The 20,264-nt window shown below is 37.8% G+C and overlaps 7 protein-coding genes across 7 annotated transcripts; 4 read left to right on the top strand and 3 right to left on the bottom strand.

Moving 5' to 3' along the window:
• Positions 1-184: 184 nt before the first annotated feature.
• Positions 185-1,586, bottom strand: L201_002445 (uncharacterized protein; the record flags this gene model as incomplete). Its single annotated transcript, XM_066218221.1, has 10 exons — positions 185-265; positions 335-381; positions 501-721; positions 823-855; positions 923-948; positions 1,001-1,068; positions 1,136-1,208; positions 1,344-1,414; positions 1,495-1,514; positions 1,567-1,586. The coding sequence occupies 10 exons, from the start codon at positions 1,584-1,586 to the stop codon at positions 185-187; spliced, it is 660 nt and encodes a 219-aa protein (XP_066074318.1).
• Positions 1,587-2,101: 515 nt separating this feature from the next.
• L201_002444 (uncharacterized protein) lies at positions 2,102-3,361 on the top strand (the record flags this gene model as incomplete). The annotated part of the gene is made up of 4 exons (XM_066218220.1): positions 2,102-2,260; positions 2,347-2,443; positions 2,508-2,537; positions 2,613-3,361. The coding sequence occupies 4 exons, from the start codon at positions 2,102-2,104 to the stop codon at positions 3,359-3,361; spliced, it is 1,035 nt and encodes a 344-aa protein (XP_066074317.1).
• Positions 3,362-3,554: 193 nt separating this feature from the next.
• Positions 3,555-5,088, bottom strand: L201_002443 (DNA repair protein rad18; the record flags this gene model as incomplete). The annotated part of the gene is made up of 6 exons (XM_066218219.1): positions 3,555-3,905; positions 3,977-4,049; positions 4,139-4,316; positions 4,398-4,654; positions 4,721-4,842; positions 4,921-5,088. 6 exons carry the CDS (start codon positions 5,086-5,088, stop codon positions 3,555-3,557), a joined length of 1,149 nt encoding a protein of 382 aa, XP_066074316.1.
• A 201-nt stretch (positions 5,089-5,289) lies between these two features.
• On the top strand, positions 5,290-7,320 carry L201_002442 (uncharacterized protein; the record flags this gene model as incomplete). The annotated part of the gene is made up of 8 exons (XM_066218218.1): positions 5,290-5,467; positions 5,551-5,592; positions 5,675-5,762; positions 5,851-6,107; positions 6,168-6,317; positions 6,375-6,517; positions 6,607-7,225; positions 7,289-7,320. The coding sequence occupies 8 exons, from the start codon at positions 5,290-5,292 to the stop codon at positions 7,318-7,320; spliced, it is 1,509 nt and encodes a 502-aa protein (XP_066074315.1).
• A 1,767-nt stretch (positions 7,321-9,087) lies between these two features.
• Positions 9,088-9,510, top strand: L201_002441 (uncharacterized protein; the record flags this gene model as incomplete). Its single annotated transcript, XM_066218217.1, has 2 exons — positions 9,088-9,174; positions 9,271-9,510. The coding sequence occupies 2 exons, from the start codon at positions 9,088-9,090 to the stop codon at positions 9,508-9,510; spliced, it is 327 nt and encodes a 108-aa protein (XP_066074314.1).
• Positions 9,511-9,950: 440 nt separating this feature from the next.
• L201_002440 (uncharacterized protein) lies at positions 9,951-10,885 on the bottom strand (the record flags this gene model as incomplete). The annotated part of the gene is made up of 2 exons (XM_066218216.1): positions 9,951-10,603; positions 10,675-10,885. 2 exons carry the CDS (start codon positions 10,883-10,885, stop codon positions 9,951-9,953), a joined length of 864 nt encoding a protein of 287 aa, XP_066074313.1.
• Positions 10,886-11,324: 439 nt separating this feature from the next.
• On the top strand, positions 11,325-20,098 carry L201_002439 (uncharacterized protein; the record flags this gene model as incomplete). Its single annotated transcript, XM_066218215.1, has 10 exons — positions 11,325-11,354; positions 11,427-11,531; positions 11,589-12,722; positions 12,779-12,867; positions 12,941-13,492; positions 13,542-14,190; positions 14,245-19,212; positions 19,302-19,508; positions 19,584-19,749; positions 19,860-20,098. The coding sequence occupies 10 exons, from the start codon at positions 11,325-11,327 to the stop codon at positions 20,096-20,098; spliced, it is 8,139 nt and encodes a 2,712-aa protein (XP_066074312.1).
• Between the last annotated feature and the right edge of the window lie 166 nt (positions 20,099-20,264).

Raw genomic sequence — 20,264 nt, 5'->3', positions numbered from 1 at the left:
TTGTTGTAGTATGCGCCATATAACATGGTAAGGCTCCTCGTAAATATATGGAAACCCTGTCGTAAATGCATCATAGAGTATGCACACTTGATTAATATAGCACAACACGTTATTTCGACCTGACTTAATGAAAATCTAAATACAGAAGGCGCAGCTTCGAGCTAATCCCTGGAGTTCCGTATATCTACCGACGACCTGTTTCATCTAAGATTGTTTTATTGAATTCTTCAAGTGGGATAAGATCTTTTTCTGAAAGAAGTGCGAACTAAGATGAATAGGCAGATTGTCAGATACTTAATTTCAAGTGAGATTGCTGCAACTTATCTGAACTTACCTCATCTACAAATAGTAAGAAATGTCTGTAATTTGTATTCAGGTGAGCTATCACACAAATAAACAAGGGGTCAGTAAGGCCCTTCCAGATGAAGCATCCCAATATCGATAAATCTTCCCATACCCGTGCACAAATCGACGAGTGAAATCGGCAATCAAAAACTCACCTTCGATACCCAAAGCGCAAATTTGATCAAAATGACTGTGATATATATGTGCATATACTCTAAATAATCTTCTCAAAATGGTCTTTGCGGTATTCATGAAAGTTGCTGGGAATCGTTTACCGATTTGTTGAGGGAAATGTTTTTCATCGTCTAATATCGATTGAGTCCATGTCATTAATGCTTCTACGTAAGCTGGTGCAGAAAGATGTGTTGGTTTTTTGCTGTAAGAAACGAATTAGCTTAGGAACATAGACATCCGCCGTCCGCGTTGCGAAGACGATATATTTATGTATTTATCCGGAGAGCAGAGTAGTAAACTTACTAATGCTCCCCATCTTCCCAAAAGTACTCATATCTATGGAGTGGGGTCATATCAGCTGAAATAATTTTCTTGTCTGTTAGCTGATAAAAGTTGTACTCACTTTGGGCCAGCATTCATGATAGGACACTGAAAACACTTGGTAAGTTTACGAAGATCTCATTATCAATGTATAGCTTACCTCTGTAGGTGTACAAAATTCTGATATAGTTCCATAAAGCATATTCACATGATTAAAGAAATCCACCACTGAGTATATTGCCTGAAAGTCAGCTATTTGACCAGAAATTGTCATGGGTGGAGAGCTGAGACGTACCGTGTACAGCGATCCACTCTTGTAAATCTTCTCCTTCGGGTAACTGAACAGCTGTTCTCAAATTACCAGAACCCTGTCATAGTGAAAACAACTACTGATTAGCTCTTCCTCTAGATAGCGTAGCCATTGCAAAAAGATTTGGAAATAGTAGTATCAGGACACAGCAGAGGAAGCTGAGACTGATCAAATGAGCATACTTTCAACTTACCAGAGTCTGTTGAGCATACTGTTTCAATTGCCATTGTTTCGTCCCTTCAGGTACTTTCTTAGGCTTGAACGCTATATGATGAAATAAATCAGCTAAAGCATGCACCACCGCTAGCTGACACTGAAGTTTTTTGATCTACACCTGAACTCACTTCGTGATTGACCTCCTTTTCTACAATAAAGTCGTTAGCCATTGGATGACATTCATGCGCACCAGAGCTCACAAGTTGAATAACGTAGACATTTTATTGTTGATTCTTGGTCTAAAGGATTGTTTAGCGTTTCGTTGTCAGAGGGAAAATTGGGATTGGATATGGCTGAGCAAGATGATATCGAAGATGATAGTACCAAGAATGAGGGAATGATCTTGATGTTTCAACCTGTTCGTTTTATCTCTCCTGCCCGCAAACGATAAAAACAAAAGTCAAAGGCAGGTAGGTAGGTGGCCAACCTTAACTTACTGACTTACTGTTTAACTGAATTGACGCGACGCGCTCGGACACACAAATCAACGCTCAAGCCTACCTTGTATAATTACTCGACTGGGTAATTTAGCTTTCGCTATTAAGCGGGATCAAAATAATCAACTTGGTACCTCCACATATAATGTCCAGAGAGACAAGCAAAAGAAGAAAGAAGCGAAAGATGATGATGGGGTTGATGTTGTACACGTAGATACACGTAGATAACCATCAACTACCTTGTTCTCCCTGTCTTTCATTTATCATTCTCTCCTTGTAACATACACCTTCCTACAAAATGGGAACATTTTCTTTCCTACCTTTGGCTTTGATTCCACTTGCCATCATTTTAGCACCATACTATATCGAACCTTATTCAATATGGGATCCAATACATTTGAATGATCGTATAGAAGGTGAAAGGCAAACTAAATGGTGTAACATGGGATGGTGGGAGGTGAGTCATCCTTGAGAGTAGCTTTGATCAACATCAATTCACATTATGTATCATGACTGAATCATTATGGCCATGTTCCCTCTAAGAAAACGGATTCTTTCCCTGTTGCTGCTAAATCGCTGGCTGAAAAGTTATTGGATTTTGCTAAAGAAGGTGGATATCAAGTTGGTGGGAATGTATTGGGTAGGTATCTGTATTTAAGGCGTCATCTCATTTTGCCAATTTACTGATCAATCTTCACTTGTAGATATGGGACATGGTGCTGGTGAATCACTATGTAAGCTTTCTATTGTAATGCCGTTTATTGCAGACATGAGTCAGCTTTTCTGACAACTTGATAATTCTTATATAGTGTTACACCTTAATAAAACTAATCCACCTAGACATTTACATGGATTGACGACTTTAGAATCAGACACAAGATACGCTTTGTATCTGATTGATCATTATCAACCTGAAAAATCACAATCAAGTCAAATTAAATTATTCACCAAATCAGCTCAATACGATCCAACTAACTCAAAACAATTTGATCATCCCCTAAATAACATGAAAGGATTTATGGGTGAACAAAATCAAAAGCATTATGCTTACTCTGATGAAGATGAAATCGCAGTTGAAATAACAGATAGTAACGAACCGTTAAGTTTAGGTAGTGATGATCCACCACCATATAATTTGATTTATATTTTAGATTCAATCTATCATTACCCTCCTTCCTTGATACCCTTTTTAGATTCTGTCAAACCTGTTTTGAAGCAAAAAGAAGGTATAATAGTTTATACAGATATTTTACCTCCTTTCAAAGCTGAAAATTCTTTATCAATATGGAAATCTTGGTTCATATCCTATATTCTGTCTGTACCTCTGAAAAATCTAAACGACCGTCCTAAATCATTAGAAGAGTATAAATCTTTATTAGAAGGGAAAGGTTGGAAAGATGTCAAGGTTGAAGATTGGAGTGACAATGTCTGGAAAGGATTTGCAAATAATTTGATAAAAAGAGGTGGTAAATGGAAAAAAGTCGGTGAGACTGTACGAAGAGTTGAAAAAGATGGATGGAAATTTGTTGCTGTTCGTGCTAAGAAAGGTGATAATTGATTCAATAACGAAGGAAAATGATGTTATGCATTAATGTATATAATATACAAGCGACAATTGGGAATAATTGCTGTTATGCGGATGATTGATAATGACTATACTAGTACAATGGTTATTATAACAACGACAAATGTAAAAAATGGTATGCAATGTTGCTTCTTATGGTTGTTACGACTCTTCACCAGATTCATATTCACTCTACTTCAATAGCATTCTCTCTAGCAGCACCTTTCCCATTCCCATTATCTTGTTCTTTCCTTTTTTTATCTCTTTCAATAATTTCTTTTCTTAATTTATCAAATTCAGATTTTTTATCTTTGGCATATTTTTGTAATCCATCTTTATTTGATAATTGATTAATCATTTCATCTTTACCTTTTTCTTTATCTTTTCTCTTAGATGATTCAATTTCGTTCAATTTTGCTCTTAATGCTGATATTGATGATGGATGTGAGGTATCTAGATTTGAATTAAATAATATAATCCATTCTTGAACTCTCGATATTAACGTCACTTTATCGCCTGATGTTGATAGCCCATATTCCTACATATATTCTTCATTGTTAGCTCTTAAGGGACAATTCCTTGAAATTAGCTAATCTGACTTAAACTTACAGAAAGTATACTCTTTAATTCCGCAGGTGTAGCTAACGAGTAATTAGGTTTCGTTATACGTTTCATTTCAACCCTAAATACACATATCAGCTGCTTGATCAAAAGTATCACCTTGCCTTCAGCTGAATGTGATGCATATGCATATGTGAAATAAACACTCACTCTTTCGTTTTCCCGCTTAGACCCTGTCCCGAGAACACCTTCTTCCAATCTGCTTTCTGATTTCCTTTCCTCGCACCACCGTTAATTTTATTTTTCGGCTGCGGACATCCTTTTTCTATATGCATAGGTATCGACGATATCGGTAATGTAGCTTGACATATTGGACATGGGGCTTCATCTATTCATATGCACTGGATGAGCTCTCATACTTCCGCAGCTTTTAGACCTTGAGCACTATACAGCGATAGAAGAGACATACCATTTTCAGTCAATTCCTGAATTTCTTCCTCGTCATCCTCTTCCTCTTGGGCATCTATCACAGGTATTTCCGGAAGGCCATCATCAGATTGACGTGATTTAGTTGGACTTTGTGATTTACTTCCACTTCCTTCTCTTGAGTTTGGTTTTAATCGTTTTGTACCGGAAGATGATGAAGAAGGTTTCGAATGAGATTCTGGAGGTGCAGGTCGTTTTTTCGTTGTTACCGGCGGTTGAGCAAGCTCATATATTATTGGCCTAAGGTAGATCATCATCAGCTTGAAATGAAGTTTTTCTCTATGTAACCATCAATGGCCAGCTGACCTTGACTCTTCCCATGAATCCGTTATTTCCTCTAAAGCTCTATTCCTCCTTATCTGACCTTCTGAAGCAGGTTCATTACATGCTGGACATTTCTTCATAACATCCAATGATGATCGAATGCACTGCGATGGAAGTAAGCTACCATTAGTCTGCTATACTACTCCATACTTGTGAAAAGTTTAGCAGAAACTGGAGCTTACAGATGAGCAGAAAGAATGCCCACACGCTATTGATACAGGAGCTTGAAACGGCTCTTTACATATCTGACAAACTACCGAGCGATCCAGTCTACGTAATTGAAGATATCTTTCTGGAAATGGTGGTGGCTCATCGATTGCTGCCAGCAGGGGATGTGACGACATGTCCATTTTGATAGATAAGGGAAGGGAGGAAGAAGGAAAGAAGAAGGAAATAGCGATTTTTGTTTAGTAATCACCAAATTCATATGGAGTAGGAAAATAGGTTGAATTGTGCTGAGTTTTTAGATGGGATACTGACAGTGAAGAATGGTAGTTCGAGTTGACAGATATTATCGTTGAATAGTAAGATCAAGCAGAGAAGGAAGGAAAATGAAGAAGATAAAAGTAGAAATCGGACATTATGAATTATTGATTATTTTGATCGATCTCGTAATGTTTTCATTTTCCCATTCAAACGCGTCAAATAACACACCTAATCCAGATCACGTGGAAACACAAGCTTCACTTTCCCACGGTATAATGACATCAATGAAACAAGCATACGTCGGTAAATTCCGAAGTGGAGGATGTTTACTTTGGACAACTGAAAAACAAATCATTAATGCTTCTTCTTTCTTTTCTTTCATACAGATATCAAGGTCATTGCAAAGAGGAGAACTGAGAACTACACTGGTGAACAAACAGGATCACGATGGGTCAGCTTTCGTTTGACATTGGTACAAAGCGCTAGCTGAAAGATGTTCTGTTTTTGCAGCAGGGAATGTCTCTCTCTTCGCAGCTATCTTCTTCCTGATCCTTTATATAGTGGTTTGGACACTGTGTTTACTTGGATGGAGAACTGCGTAAGTGCCCATGTCAGATACTCCATTATTAGAACCCGTCAACACTCTGTCTGATGTATCCCAATTGGCTGAACTATTATTGAAATAGTCGAATACGATATGCCCATCCAACACTTCCTTCTCGACTCGCTTCTCTCCCCTCAATGTCCGCGCCGGGTATAACGATAATACGACCTTTGTGTGGACTTGATCAAAACCTCTATAATACATTGGAAAGCTGTATGACACTTGATTATCCTAAATATGAGGTTATATTTGCTCTTCAAGATGAAAATGATGAAGCGTTACCTGTCGTAAGAATGGTTATGGAGAAATATCCTGCAATCAAAGCTAAAGTTATAATAGGCAAGCTAGACATCCAATAAGATTTTCAGATCTCGAAAGCTAACATCGCTTCTCGTATAGACAGTAAAAAAATAGGTGTCAACCCAAAAGTTAATAATCTTATTCGTCCTTTCGCTGAAGCAAGTTACGATCTCCTCTGGGTGCTAGATTCAACTATAACAGTTACGCCAGGTACACTCGGAAGATCAGTAGAAGCCTTCTTATCGAACCGTACGCCTTATTCCATACCGGATGATCCAGAATCTTCCCCACTTATGTCGATTGCAGATGATGTAAGGAAACCTCCTATGTCAGGTGAAGTCGGTCTGGTACATCAAGTTCCAATCGCTATATGTTATCAGAAAACTTGGGGTAGTCTCATCGAACAAGCTTATCTGAATACTACACATGCGAAGATGTACCTCGCTATTGTGAGTTGACATTGCAGCTGACGAAGCGGTGGCTCTCCCCACATTGGTTTCAACAAGCTGCTTAGGCGCTCAGGCTAACAATGACTCAGAACGCTGTCGCTGTAGATTCCTGTGTGGTGGGAAAGTCAAACATGTATTCTCGAGATTCGATTTCCCATCTCACCACACCATCGCCCTCTTTGCGTCAACTACCAAACCCACCATCAGGACTAGCAGGATATAGTCCCTTTTTGGCTGAAGATAATATGATAGCTTTGGGACTTTGGCATCAGTTAAAGCTCAAACATGCTATGACATCTGATGTAGCTTTAGACTTTCTCGGTGCTCTTTCGGTCAAAGATTACATAAATCGAAGAGTTAGATGGTTGCGAGTAAGAAAGAAAATGACTCCTATAATAGCAACATTGTTGGAACCATTTACTGAATCTCTATTGGCTGGATTATACGGCTCCTGGGCTGTACAAAGACTACTGGGAGCAAATATACCTGCCTTGTTCCTGGTACATCTGTTCGCCTGGTTAATGCTTGATCTATCAACGAGAAAAGCCTTAGAAACTAATATCAAAACGCTGAAACCGCCATCATCTCAACTTGTTTTCTTACTCGCATGGCTCGCTAGGGAATGCCTTGCTCTTCCTATATGGCTGTTCGCGATGACCAGTGATGTTGTGGTGTGGAGGGGTAGAAGCTACAAGATCGTTGCTTCGGGTAAGCTCATTGGTCAGTCCTCTCATAAAGTCCCGTTGGCTGATGAATGTATCTCTGTTTCAGGTGAGGCAATCCGACTGGACGATGAACGATAGGTGGCTATATCTACAATCCATATTTTGGGCACAATAATGCATTACATAAAGGTATAAACCGCTTCATGGCGAATACGACCCAATAATTTATTTTTGATCATCCTCGGCTCTATTCACTCATCATGGTTTCCAAATCAAATCCAATAGACGACGATGTAAGCTAATCGATTACCTTCTTGCTCCTTCCTTGACATCAAGGATGATAACGACGTTCATCTTCGAAACACTCAGCGAGCCAGTTCCCTTTATCCAAAATCACGACAGACCGCATCATAGGTGAACCCTTAACCAACCAACAATCAAGCTTAAAATTGATCTCTTCTAAATTTTCCGTAGAGACTAACTATATTCCCAAATGAGACCGATTGTTCAGTTTTCTCATCCATTTACGCTACTCAGAAATCGAACATAGAAGACCGAACAGTGACTTACGTGTTTATCTGATCTAGCTCCAGCGGGGTAGATGTCACAACAATTTTCGATTCTAGCGATTTCGAACAGCTTGACAGTCTGAATTTGACCACAAAAAACGTTTATTAGCGGAGAAAAAATATTGACAAGCTGTACTTAATGGTTATCAAGTTACTTTTTCAAAACTAGACCTTACTGGGTCATTCAATCGGAAATGACCTCTTCGACCAGGCGGCAGGAATGTTGAATCTGCATATGGGATGATGATTGAATATCCTGCTAGAGTAGTAAAGTGGAACATCTCGAAAATGGTGCGTATATAAACAGACTGTGAATTAGATTGTCGATATGATTAAGTGATTGCTCTTGCTATTTTATCAATAGTAATGATAGTAGTAGAGTAGTATCAGTATTGAAATTCCTTAAATGCGGCAAGAATATGAACAATAAATGATATAAGGGAAGACATTTTCTGGAAGATGCGTTCTCTTAACAATCTATATGTCCTGGCTGCTGGTTGAGTCATCAACCTAAAATAAACCAATTTTTAATTGAGACGTGCAATCCAAGGTTATCAAAAAAGCTACAAGGTTATATATATCGAAGCGGAATAAATACGATACTTTCCTACAAATGACTTGAATTGCTGATGTTTTCATTCGTGTTACAACTTTGGCTTGGGTCACACTTGCGTCTATATACTTTTGATAACTTACTGAGATACTGAGATAAGGTTAACCAGACTCAATAAAACATAGTACTCGTCGAGTAACGTATACTGAATTTATACAGAAGTATCTCATCTGTTTTTGACTAGAATGCCCGCAGTTTTTCGCGTCAACGAATTTGAATCATAGCACGATACCCAAACTTGTAGAGAACAAGGTTCGTATTAGCTAGGATGTTAAAAGTCATAGAATTCAGCCTAGCTCAATCTAGATAGCATATCTCATGTTATTCCCTGCCGGTGAACGTAATCGCAAGGCATCTATCTACCTTACGAGTACTGTTGTAGTTTTACGACTAATAATGTACGAATACGTGGGAGTGCGTTTTTTCTTGCAAATGAATACTCGGACACAAATTAACCTTATCTTCAAGCCGTATTTCATAGTAATTGTTTCTGTAATGCGTCGATCTCCCGGCTTACTGTTGGGATACATACTGATTAGAGAGTTATATACTAAAAGTTGACATATTATAAAAGAGGCCATTAGATTGTTTTTTACACTATTATTCCTTTTCTTTCTTCATCTTTATTCCACACACAACCAAACTTTGAAAGACGTACACTATCTTCATACCCTTAATCAATCCACATATACTTCGTCGATCCAGATATATAAGATAAATATAATGCTCCGACTTACTACACGAAGAGCCTTACCTATCATCAAACCTGCATTCTTCGGAGCTGGTTCGAGACGAATCATGTCCAGAAGAGTGAGTTGAACATCCTTTCTCACAGTTGAAATCAGTCTTATTGAGAATCTGGTCGCCCGAGACGTTAACGACCGTTTCGTTTACACATCTACACAGTTGGATTCTACCTCGGCATCAAGGACAAACACAAACACAAGTATCGGACTGGGAGACCTTGTGCTCTTTGTCCTTCCCACAGCTGTATGGTGCACCATTGGGTTTGAAGTCGGTTACATCAAATGTCTTTCGGATGGAATGGATAAGGACATGAAGCAACGTGAAGAGCAAGCTGAAGAGAGATATAAAACATCAGTCTTAGAAAAACTCGATGCTCTGAAATGGTCAAATGGTAGATGAATGATTGTGGAAACCAAGATTATCATTCAGCGCACCTGATTGAAATCTCGAGATTGTCTTCATGATACCGAACATAAATTGGGTAAATTATACTTGTCATTCGTAGCACCGACTATTGATTTTGTTGAAATGTATTCTCGTACATGTTATTCACACAAGAGTCTCGTTCAAAGCATATGGAACGGGTAGGGTAAAAGGCGATTACTGTTAATTTAGACACAAGAACGTCTTTCCTTGATATCTGAATGAATAAGATACCTTCTTACCCTCATATATATGTCAGCGCTGCCTTGCAAGTTTATGATCATCTCTGGTCACTAGCAGGTAGCTATCCCATATCTCAGTAAAAATACAAAATACGGTGCATGCTATATTGTGTTGACTTAAGGCGCAAATTTTGTCCTTCTTTCTTTTAACTGATCTTTCCTAAATTGATTGCTTTATGTAGCCATTTGACCACCCATACCAGTTACTCCAACTACATCTCTAATTTTAGCAGCTTCACCAGCACTTAATCTACCTTTCATCGAAATTAAGAAAGTTTCCCATGCTGCGTCAGCTTCATCTTCTAAAGGAAATTCACTAACGCATAAGGCATGAATCTTTTGCCAAAATTGAGGATCTGAAATTGTATTATGAAACGATGATGAAGAGACTTGTGGTTGTGGACCTAAAGGTGGTGCAGCAGAATCTATATTTGTTAAAGGCATTGATGTACCTGGATTTGATGATTCATCAATTGATGTTGTAATTGTCAATGCTGGTGGTGCAGGTGAACTACTTGATGGTGGTGGGAAAGTAGCTTCATTACTTGTTAGTTCATTTGCTTTGAGTTCTGTAGAAGGTGCTGATGAAGTGACTAATTTAACCATTAAATGTATTGTTGCGCCATCTTTAATATCATATTCTTTAAGTAATTTCGTATCGGTTAATGCTTTTCCTTTCAATAATAACCTTTGTGAATCGACTGAAGGTGCACTTGAAGAAGATTTGGCAATTTGGGATTTGAGATCTGTTACTGTGTCGGTAAGATTGGCTGTTATAGGTAATGTGAGAGATGGTTTAAGACATTTGATGGTAACTGTTACTGAATCTGCAGGATATAGATGATCGGATAAGCTATCCAGTTCTTTCCAAAAAAGAGGAATTAGAAAGACAGCTTACCTTGAGAAGGGGTATCCACATCCATGCCTTCTGATGAAGGTGGTTCTGCAACTTCTACCCCTACTACAGCTACCTTCCTTGGTCTGTTTTCGAGAGGAGTAGAGAAGTCTGCTGGATATTCAACTTTGTGTGAGGATAGACCTTCTGTATAACGCTTGATAAATGCTCGTTCTTCATTGAGTCGATCTCCTTGAAGCGGTGTATCTGTCATGATGCTTGATTGATGAATGCTATGTTTGTGAGACAATGCGATATAGATGATAAATGAGGTTTGTAGAGAATTATTGAATATCGAGTGGTGCTTCTATGCTTATCGTCATTGATGTTTCTATCTACTGTTTAGACGTGTTGCATAATGAACGGATCAATGCGGGGCTCAGCCATAGCCACCACGTGTTATAGTATAAGCAAGAAGCAACCGTGAGAAAATGATAATTTCCGGTTTAGAGATTTCTAAAATCAAAAACAGATAAAATAATTTTTAGGCTTCTTGCCGCTGTACGTCAAATATATGCTTTCTATCTTCATCGTTAATCGTAGGTTTAAACCATTGACATAATCAACTACGTCAAAGTTTTATTTCTTGTTGGGCAGATAGAAGGATTCGCCAAGAACAAGAAATAGAAGAACTGACATACAATCAGAAAGTCATGGCTGAACCACCTCAAAAAAGGTTCAGGGTGAGTTTTTAGACAGGTTCTAAACGGATAACATAATGTTTACACAGCTAACAAGCTTCACTATGTTTCTAGTATGCTACATACAATGAACAAATAAAAAATATCTCTGTTGATGTGGGAAAACAAAGAGGTATAGGATGGGAGAAGGAGAATTACGATGAAGATACAGAGCAATCAGTGAGCGATCATTCACATTCCTCAAAACTGGTTACCAAAGGCTAATATCTTTCATAGGTCACCCCTCTCACATCTGAGCTTGATCGATTATCCCTTCTTGATCTCACTACACCATATCAAGAACTACAGCGATCTGTTGTACCACTGTCATCTACACTTCCTTTAACACTACACAACCTCTCTACTATCCAACAGACCTTCTCCGACTTTTACGAAAAATTGCAAGAAGGGCAAGAATATACTCATTCCGGTTTAGATTCAGCTTTGTTCCTTCATCAAGCATTTTTTGAAACTTGCTTGGGTGAAGCTTTACCTTACGTACCGGAAAGTGCGAAACATCTATTACGAGTTGGAGCTTTACGTGCATTAGATCCTAAACTTGTAGAAAGGACTTATTCAACACTTTCCTTGATATTACGAAGTGTAGCATCATCTTTACTTAAATCTGATGATACTGCCCAAGCAATTTTAAGAGCAACATGGAAAGAAGTTAGACCATATCTTGGACCTAAGGAGAATAAGAGATACGTAAGAAAATGTGTGTCGGATGCTTGGGTTGGTGTAATTAGAAAAGCTAGATCAGATGGATTAAGCAGATTAGTCGATATTCTCTTGGAAGAACAGACGGAAGGTATGGAAGCTGTTTGGAGTCATAGTTTGAAAGGAACAAATGGTCAATTACATTCAAGAGCTTTAGCCATATATGAAATTCTCCTTGATCGACTTATTGCAAGCCCAGCAGAGCAGCAACTTACAACCGTCAACATGGTCAGCACTGCTCTCATACATCATTGTTCATCTACTACAATTAAACCAGTAATCGAAGCTGTGATCACTCGATTGGATAGTTCGACTTCTAAAGCTGGAACATCATCAAATAATTTGGCTATATCTATCTCCTCAAGCACGACAGTGCTTCGAGTTCTATCGACATTTTTACTTACAAGGAAGGGTAAACGATTCCCAGAACCTGTTCTCAGACCTCTTATGCAACGTCTCCAAGCTCTTCTGCCTCATCTTACGTTGGATGCCTCATTAACAGACATTAACCTAACAAACGAGGATCGACAAATTCGAGATACTTGGCGAAAAGCATCGGTAGCTTGTATTGTAGGCTGTTTACAAGCTGGGCAACTCCAACATTGGTTAAGTCCTGGTGTAGGGCTGATAGAGCAATTATGGAATCGATTTGTGAGTTTGGATTCATTTGCTATAGGTGAAGATATGCTGATGTAAATATGACACAGGATGATCGAGAATGTTTCGCTTTCTGCAATGCCCTTATCACGCTCAAATGGTCTGGGGTTGAGCAGTTCCTCCTATCTCATATCGCAAAGTAAGCTTCCGCTTGAATATGTATTCTTCAATCCACTAAGCATCAAGGCAAGCTAACTTGCGTTGTGCTTCAGGTCAACCCTTCCTGCTCTGACGAATAGTCCACTGAATACTCTCGTTCTACTCAACAATCTCGCTTCTGCTGGATACCTGGCTGGTGGATTGTCGAATGTTCAAGGTGGAAGATGGAGACAATCTTTCGTTTCCTCCATTCTCTCTCTTCTCTCACAACTCAGGCAAAGAGGGCTTGTGGAAGTCAACGATAGACGATTACTTGGGCAACTCCTCAAGCTTGTCCCTGCTCTTCCTTCAGATGCAAATCAGTTTGCGGCTGATATCGCTGACTTGATCAATTCAATCTGCGACAATAACAAAGGCAAAGGGGTTCAGGTCGTTAAGTCCGGCTGGGAAGAAGATGGAGCTTGGAATGATAGTCATGTTCTTGGTTCTCTGCTCAAAGCTGCAAACGATATTCTAGAAAGTCCTAAAGCTGTTGGTGATCAAGATTTGAAGACCCTGCTTGTGGATAACAATAAGCTGAAAGATATCGTGGAGAAGTGGAGCTGGAATAGGGAGGTCATGAAAGCTGTATCACCCCTTGTGAATCGATGGTTCTCTGAGCTTAAGTAAGTCATTATATTGCGTCAATACATCTCTGCTGATTGAAGTAAATAGCTTTTCGGAGAACGACATGATCGAACTTTTCTACCCTAATCTCTTCTCGGCGGATTCTGAGCTTCGACTAGCATCGGTACGAATGTTGGCTTCCATCTCATCTTCATCTTCTCCTTCGGGAGCTGAAGATCACGTACCTTCTCCAAGCGGTTTATGGCCCTTATGTGCCGGAGTCGAATCATCCGAGATGACTTTGAAGAATGTAAGAGACAGAACCACCAGTATCGCTCGCCTCAGTCGAGCTGTACTTTCGGTACCTTCGTCTGCTCTTGAGGAATGGAGGTTGCTGCTCAAGGGAGTTATCACGTATCTCGTTGCTCAACTGAAAGTCAACTTCCGACCTATCTACGCAGAAACTATAACAGCTCTTTCATCGATAGCTGAAAGACATGGCGAAATGATTTGGGAGACAGTCTGGGAAGAGCTTGAGAAAACAAATTCAGCTGAAGGTGCAACTATGGTGGATTTAGGTGTTGTCAGACCATCTTGGGCATCTGCTGATCACGACGAAGGTGACTCAAGACGAGTCGAAAGAGAAGAAGATGAAGCGGAATTCCATTGTCCTAATCTTGAAAAAAGTCGAAACATGCTAAATAGGGTATGGAGTCAAGCTTCACACGAAGATAAACTGGATCAACAAGAAATTTCTGTAAGTAATACTCCCTACTGTACTAAATGATCTTGCTAACTCAATCATATATAGTCTCAGATATCGCATGACCGACTTGATGTTCTCAATTACGAAACTCAACTTTTAGGCACTCTTGCGGCTGTTCCTTCTATCGCTGAAAAGCACTCTCGTTCAATTATACCAGTATTTTTCGGATTAGCCAAACAAGCTGAAGATATCGGCGAAGAGCCTAAATCCACCCATTTGTCCACTAAACAACGACAAGGAAGAACCGCTTCATATCTTGAACTTCTAGCCAAATTTGTTAACCCTAAAGCTGCCTATCGAAGTGATGAACTTCATACTTTATACCTAGATATCCTAGCTAAAGGTGAACCTAAATTACAAGGTCTTGCTTTAAAGTGTCTGATGACATACAAATCACCTAAAATTTTACCTTATCAAGACTCACTTATAGCGTTACTTGAAGATTCTAAATTCAGAGACGAGTTAGCAAGATTCAGATTATCAGCCACAGAACAAGATTATGGAGTACAGCAATTTCAAGAGAAATCAGCACTTGCTAAAACTCGTATAGTAATTATAGATCCATCTCATCGAGATGAAGCTTTACCAATTATCATTAGACTATTATATGGTATTATCACTTCAAGAAGAGGAAAATCTAGTTCTGCTCAAGGTCAAACAGCAAGAAAACAAGCTGTTCTTAATACCCTTAGTGGATGTACAGTCGATGAATTGAAAACACTTATCGATCTAATGCTGGAACCGTTTGGTGATGATATGAATAATATCAATGTTACAGGTAGACAACAAATTGGTTTCTTGAGTTTACTTACTGATGTTATTCGATACCTCGGGCCTCAAATCGTACCTCACTGGCCAAGACTGGTAGATACTACAATTGGTCTTATTGCCAATGCTCAGAAGAAATTGTCTCAAGCAGATATTGAAACTGAGAATGAAGTAGAAGGCGGGAACGCTGAAGAAGCTGAAGATGTAAATATGGACAATGATAAAGGTCTTGCACCTTTACGAAATATCAGATCAATCGGTCTCAAACGATTAGTACAATTCTTCCGATCTTCAGTCAAATTCGACTTTACACCTTACCTTCCAACGATATACAAATCAATAATTTCACCTCGACTTGATAAATTAGAAGTCGAAAATACCCAAGCTCCTTCTGGTACTTTAGAATTAATCGCTACAATTGCTTCCTCACCTGAATTTGCCCCAAGTCTTATCGAACAGGATGGAAGGACATTACCTAAAGCTTTCTCTTGTATTACAGCTGTAAAAGTAAAACCTGCTGTCATATTGAAAGTTTTCGATATAATCGATTCATTACTCGTTGAAGATGAGCCAACTTTGACTGAAAACGTTCTTTTACCGAATATTCGAGTTCTATTAGACAATGTTATTGGTTTAGTGGTCTCACTTAAAGCTTCTGCCAATGAAGATCTCACTAGAAGATTACTTGTTATTCTATCCCGTTTATCTACTATAGTATCAGATGGTCAACAAGCTCAAGAATTAGCTTCTCTCTTAGCCCCAATGTTAAGACAACGTCAAACTACAGAAAAGGCAAAAACCAATATTCTCAGTACACTTCAAAGATTATATGCCATTTCACCTGATTTCGCTGATCCTTCAAGTAAATACTTCACCCAAAATTACGAACTTATATCCAATCTCTTCCAAACTTTATTCTTTCCTTCATCAAGAAGAGCTCTATATGATGTCTTAAAAACCTTCGCTAAAGTCGACAATACCTTGGAAAAATCTATTAGTTTTACTGGCGAATTGAATGCTTATTCAGCGAAACGAATCGACGAGCCAGATTTCGATAGGCGTTTGACTGCTTATGCTCAAATCAATGACGGCTCAGATGAAGATCTTCCGACTAGTACAAAAGCCTGGTTACCTGTCCTTAGAAGTTCTTTGTTTTACCTTCACGAACCAGAAGAATTAGCGATCCGAACAAGTGCTTCTGCTGTTTTACAAAGATTTATTTCGGTTGTTGGACAAGCAGAAAGTGGGCCTTATGTCGAAGCACTACAGCATGTCATCATGCCCGGTATACGAAAAACGCTACGATCCAAACAAGAATTGGTTAGAAATGAAGCTATCCACATTGTGGCACATGCTGTCAAAACATGTACTAGTGTGCCTGAATTAGCTGAACTTCAAGGTCTATTAGCTGAAGGTGACGATGAAGCATCATTCTTCACGAATATTACACATATCCAAGTTCATAGACGTGCTAGAGCTTTACAGAGGTTGAGAACTTTTGTTTCAGATCAGAAAATTCAAGAATCAACTTTATCAACTATATTTTTACCTATTTTAGAACATATAGTAGCTGGATCAACTGATGTAACTGATCATCATCTAATCAATGAAGCTGTTCAGACTATTGGTGGATTGTCTGGTGAACTTAGATGGTCAAGATACTATGGATTAATTGGTAGATTTATGAAACTTGGAAGTGTTAAATCTCAACAGCAGAAAATTTACATTCGAGTTGTTTCAGCTATCATCGACAATTTCCGTTTCACCCTTGCAACCCCGCAGACCACCAATGGCGATTCAATGTACATCGATGGGGAAAACCCTGTATCAGCCGAACAGGAAGGCGATGATGGAGCAGGCATGGATGGTAATGATGAAGAAGACCTCAAACAAGAACAAGAAGTACAAGTCAATATCGGTGCAACTCCTGAAAAAATTACCGAAGTTATTTTGAACAAACTTCTTCCCTCTTTGTCCAAATTTGTGGCTACTAAAGATGAAACAGAAAGTAATATAAGAATTCCACTTGCTTTAGCAGTAGTTAAGCTTGCTCATGCTCTTCCCAGAGCATCAAGTGCGGATGAGGTTCTTAGAGTTATCACTACTGTTTCTCAAATTCTTCGAAGTAAAGATCAAGATACAAGAGATATTGCAAGAGATACGATATGCAAGATTGCAGTGTACCTTGGACCAGAATGGCTTGTTAGAGTAATAAAAGAATTAGAAACTGCTTTACAACGAGGACCTCAAAAACATGTTTTAGCCGTCACAACTCATGCTATACTTGTACAAGCTACTACACAAGCTTCTGATAGATTTTCAAATTTAGATGATTCTGTTGAATTAGCCGTATCAGTCTCAGCAGAAGTTATTTGGGGTGAAAGTGGTAAAGATGTATCTTCAGAAGGGTTCAAAACCAAAATGCGTGAGGTTAGAGGTGCAACTTCAAGAGGTTTTGATACATTCCAACTATTATCTCAATTAGTTTCACCAAATAAAATGTCAATAATTCTTTCGCCATTAAGAGAAGTTATGCATTCATCTCAAGCTGTAAAACAAATGCAACAAATCGATGAAGCATTAAGACGTATCTCTTTAGGTTTAAATAGTAATCCAAAATTAGGTCCCGAAGATATTTTATCATTATGTTATTCTTTAATCAGTGGTAATTCTTCGTACCTGAAACCTAAAAAGAAGGCCGTCAAACCAGCTGAAACACCAGACAACTTTAGAGTACAAATGAAACGAGATAGTAAAGGTAACGAAGATTTTTATCCTCAAAATGCTCATAAATTCGTTGTTTTTGGATTAGATCTTTTCGTAACTGCTTTTAGAAGAGGTAAATTTGACTTTGACGATGTTTCAATCCTTTCAAGACTTGGCCCTATGGTGAATGCTATAGGTAATACTCTATATTCACCAGCTGCCAATATTCTCAATTTGGCACTTAAAGCTGCAGCAGCTGTATTGAGATGTCCAGTACGTCAAGTCGAACCTGCTTTACCAACATTTATTACCAATATATTCAAAATCATCAAAAATGCCGGTGGAACAGCTGAATCCGAAGTAGCTCAAACAGCTTTAAAAACTCTTGCAGTCATATTAAGAGATTGTAAATCATCTGAAATTAGTGAAAACCAATTAAAATATTTGTTAGAAGTTATATCACCTGATTTAGAAGAACCTGATAGACAAAATTCAATTTTCACTATTTTACGGTCTATCATTACGAGAAAATTCGTTGTTCCAGAAATATACGATTTAATGGAAAGAGTTTCATCTATAATGGTTACATCACAATCTACACAAGTACAAGATTTATGTAGAGGTTCTCTTTTAGCTTTCTTGTTAGATTATCCACAAGGTAAAAATAGATTGAAATCACAAATAACATTTTTAATCAAAAATTTAGAATATAAATTTGAATTAGGTAGATTATCTGTCCTTGAAATCTTAAATCAAATTTTTATTAAATTTTCAGACAATTTGATTATAGAATATTCAGATTTATTTTTAGTTTCATTAATTATGGTCTTGAATAATGATGATTCCAAAAAATGTAGATTGTCTTCATCAGAATTACTTAAATTGTTATGGAAAAGATTATCTTTATCCTTTGAACAAGAATCAAAAGATAAAAAAACAAATTTCGTATCAATTTTAACATCTTGGATAAATCAAAAAAATCAAAATGAAACTTTAGCTTCTTCAGCTCTAAACGTTTTTGGTTTATTAATTGAATCTGAAAATCAAAATCAAAATGCCATTCAAAACGGTGAAGATATAATTTCAGAACTTTTAGAAATTGTTAAACCTATAATTGAAGAAAGTTCTGAAAATCTATTAGAAGCTGAATCTTCAGATGAAATTATTGTATTAGATTATAATTTACCTCATCAAGCTTTATCCTCAACTTCAAAAGCTATTTTAAGTTCTACTTCTTCTGTGATAGGACATGGATTACCTTGGAAATCAATTATATCACATCTGTTATTCCCTCATTCTTGGGTAAGATATGATGCTGCTAAATTACTTTCAAATTACCTCACTTCTACGTCTGCATCGGAAATAGAATCAAAATCACCTTATGATATTTTAGGTGAAAATGATTTACTTGATATAGCAAGAAAATCTTGTTTAGTTTTGAATGGATCAAAATCTGAAGAAGGAGAATTTATCTTTGTTGATGGTAAATTATCAGATGAAATTGTTAAAGTGCTATATAATATTGCTAAACATTGGGCTGTAAGTAACTTCTATCGATTTTCCCTTCTCAGCTAGAACGAGTGACAACGGTTAACCAGAAAAGCTGATATATTGGAATATCTTCATAGGCTACACAAGAAACTGATGAAGTGCTTCCAACGGCTGATGATGTTCAAGCTGATGGTGAAGACGAAGATAATGATAACGAAGAGGATGAACAACAAGAAGAAGAAGGAACTAAGCGAAATTCCTTATCTTGGTTGATGTCTAGAATGTCTTTCTTAGCTAGACATTTATTAGTCAACAGACCAGCACCAAATAGTTTACAAGCTCACGTAAGTCACGGTTGTTTCTATTATATTTATAAATGTAGTAACTCATCGTGCTTACGACCTGTTTTTCAAATATAGGATCAATGGTCCGCACCAATCTTATCGATCTTAAGATTCTTTGCAGGTGTATATGAAGCTTTGTCAGCTAAACAAGGAAAAGTTTATCTGATGCATATCTTAAGTCCTGTTTATAGGATTCTTGATGAAGGTGGTGATTTATCAAAAACTGATGATAGCCAAATTGGTAAGTCCTTATATTACACTCACCTGAAGTTCTCAACGCAATTCCCACATGTCAATGCTCTCCTTGTTGCTTTTACGCTAATCGTGAAAATCTTGTTGTATTTGAAATAGAGGAATTACGTCAATTATCAATTCAAATAAGAGAATTTGTACAATCTAAAGCAGGTACATCAGCATTCTCATCAGTTTGGGAAAAATTAAGAAGATCAACTATAACAAAGAGAGAATCAAGAAAAGAAGATAAAGTAAAATTTTCAATAACGAATCCTGTTAAATATCAAGAAAGAAAAAATAAAAAAGTTATTAGAGGTAACGAAGGTAAAAAGAGGAAAATAAAAACTTTCCAGTAAGTCTCGTATACCCCTATAGTGAGATCATATGATAATCATACTGATCACCTTGCCTCTTCCTTCTTTTTTTGTTGTAGAGAGGGTAGAGCTAAATCATCTAGTTTGAGAAGACAAAGAGATTGAGACTGATATACCATTAGAGAAATATGTAATTGGATTTTGTTGT

Source organism: Kwoniella dendrophila, chromosome 3 (assembly GCF_036810415.1).
Source record: "Kwoniella dendrophila CBS 6074 chromosome 3, complete sequence".
NCBI classification, from domain to species: domain Eukaryota; kingdom Fungi; phylum Basidiomycota; class Tremellomycetes; order Tremellales; family Cryptococcaceae; genus Kwoniella; species Kwoniella dendrophila.
Note: the sequence above shows the minus strand (reverse complement) of the source record. Positions and strands in the feature narration are given on the sequence as shown.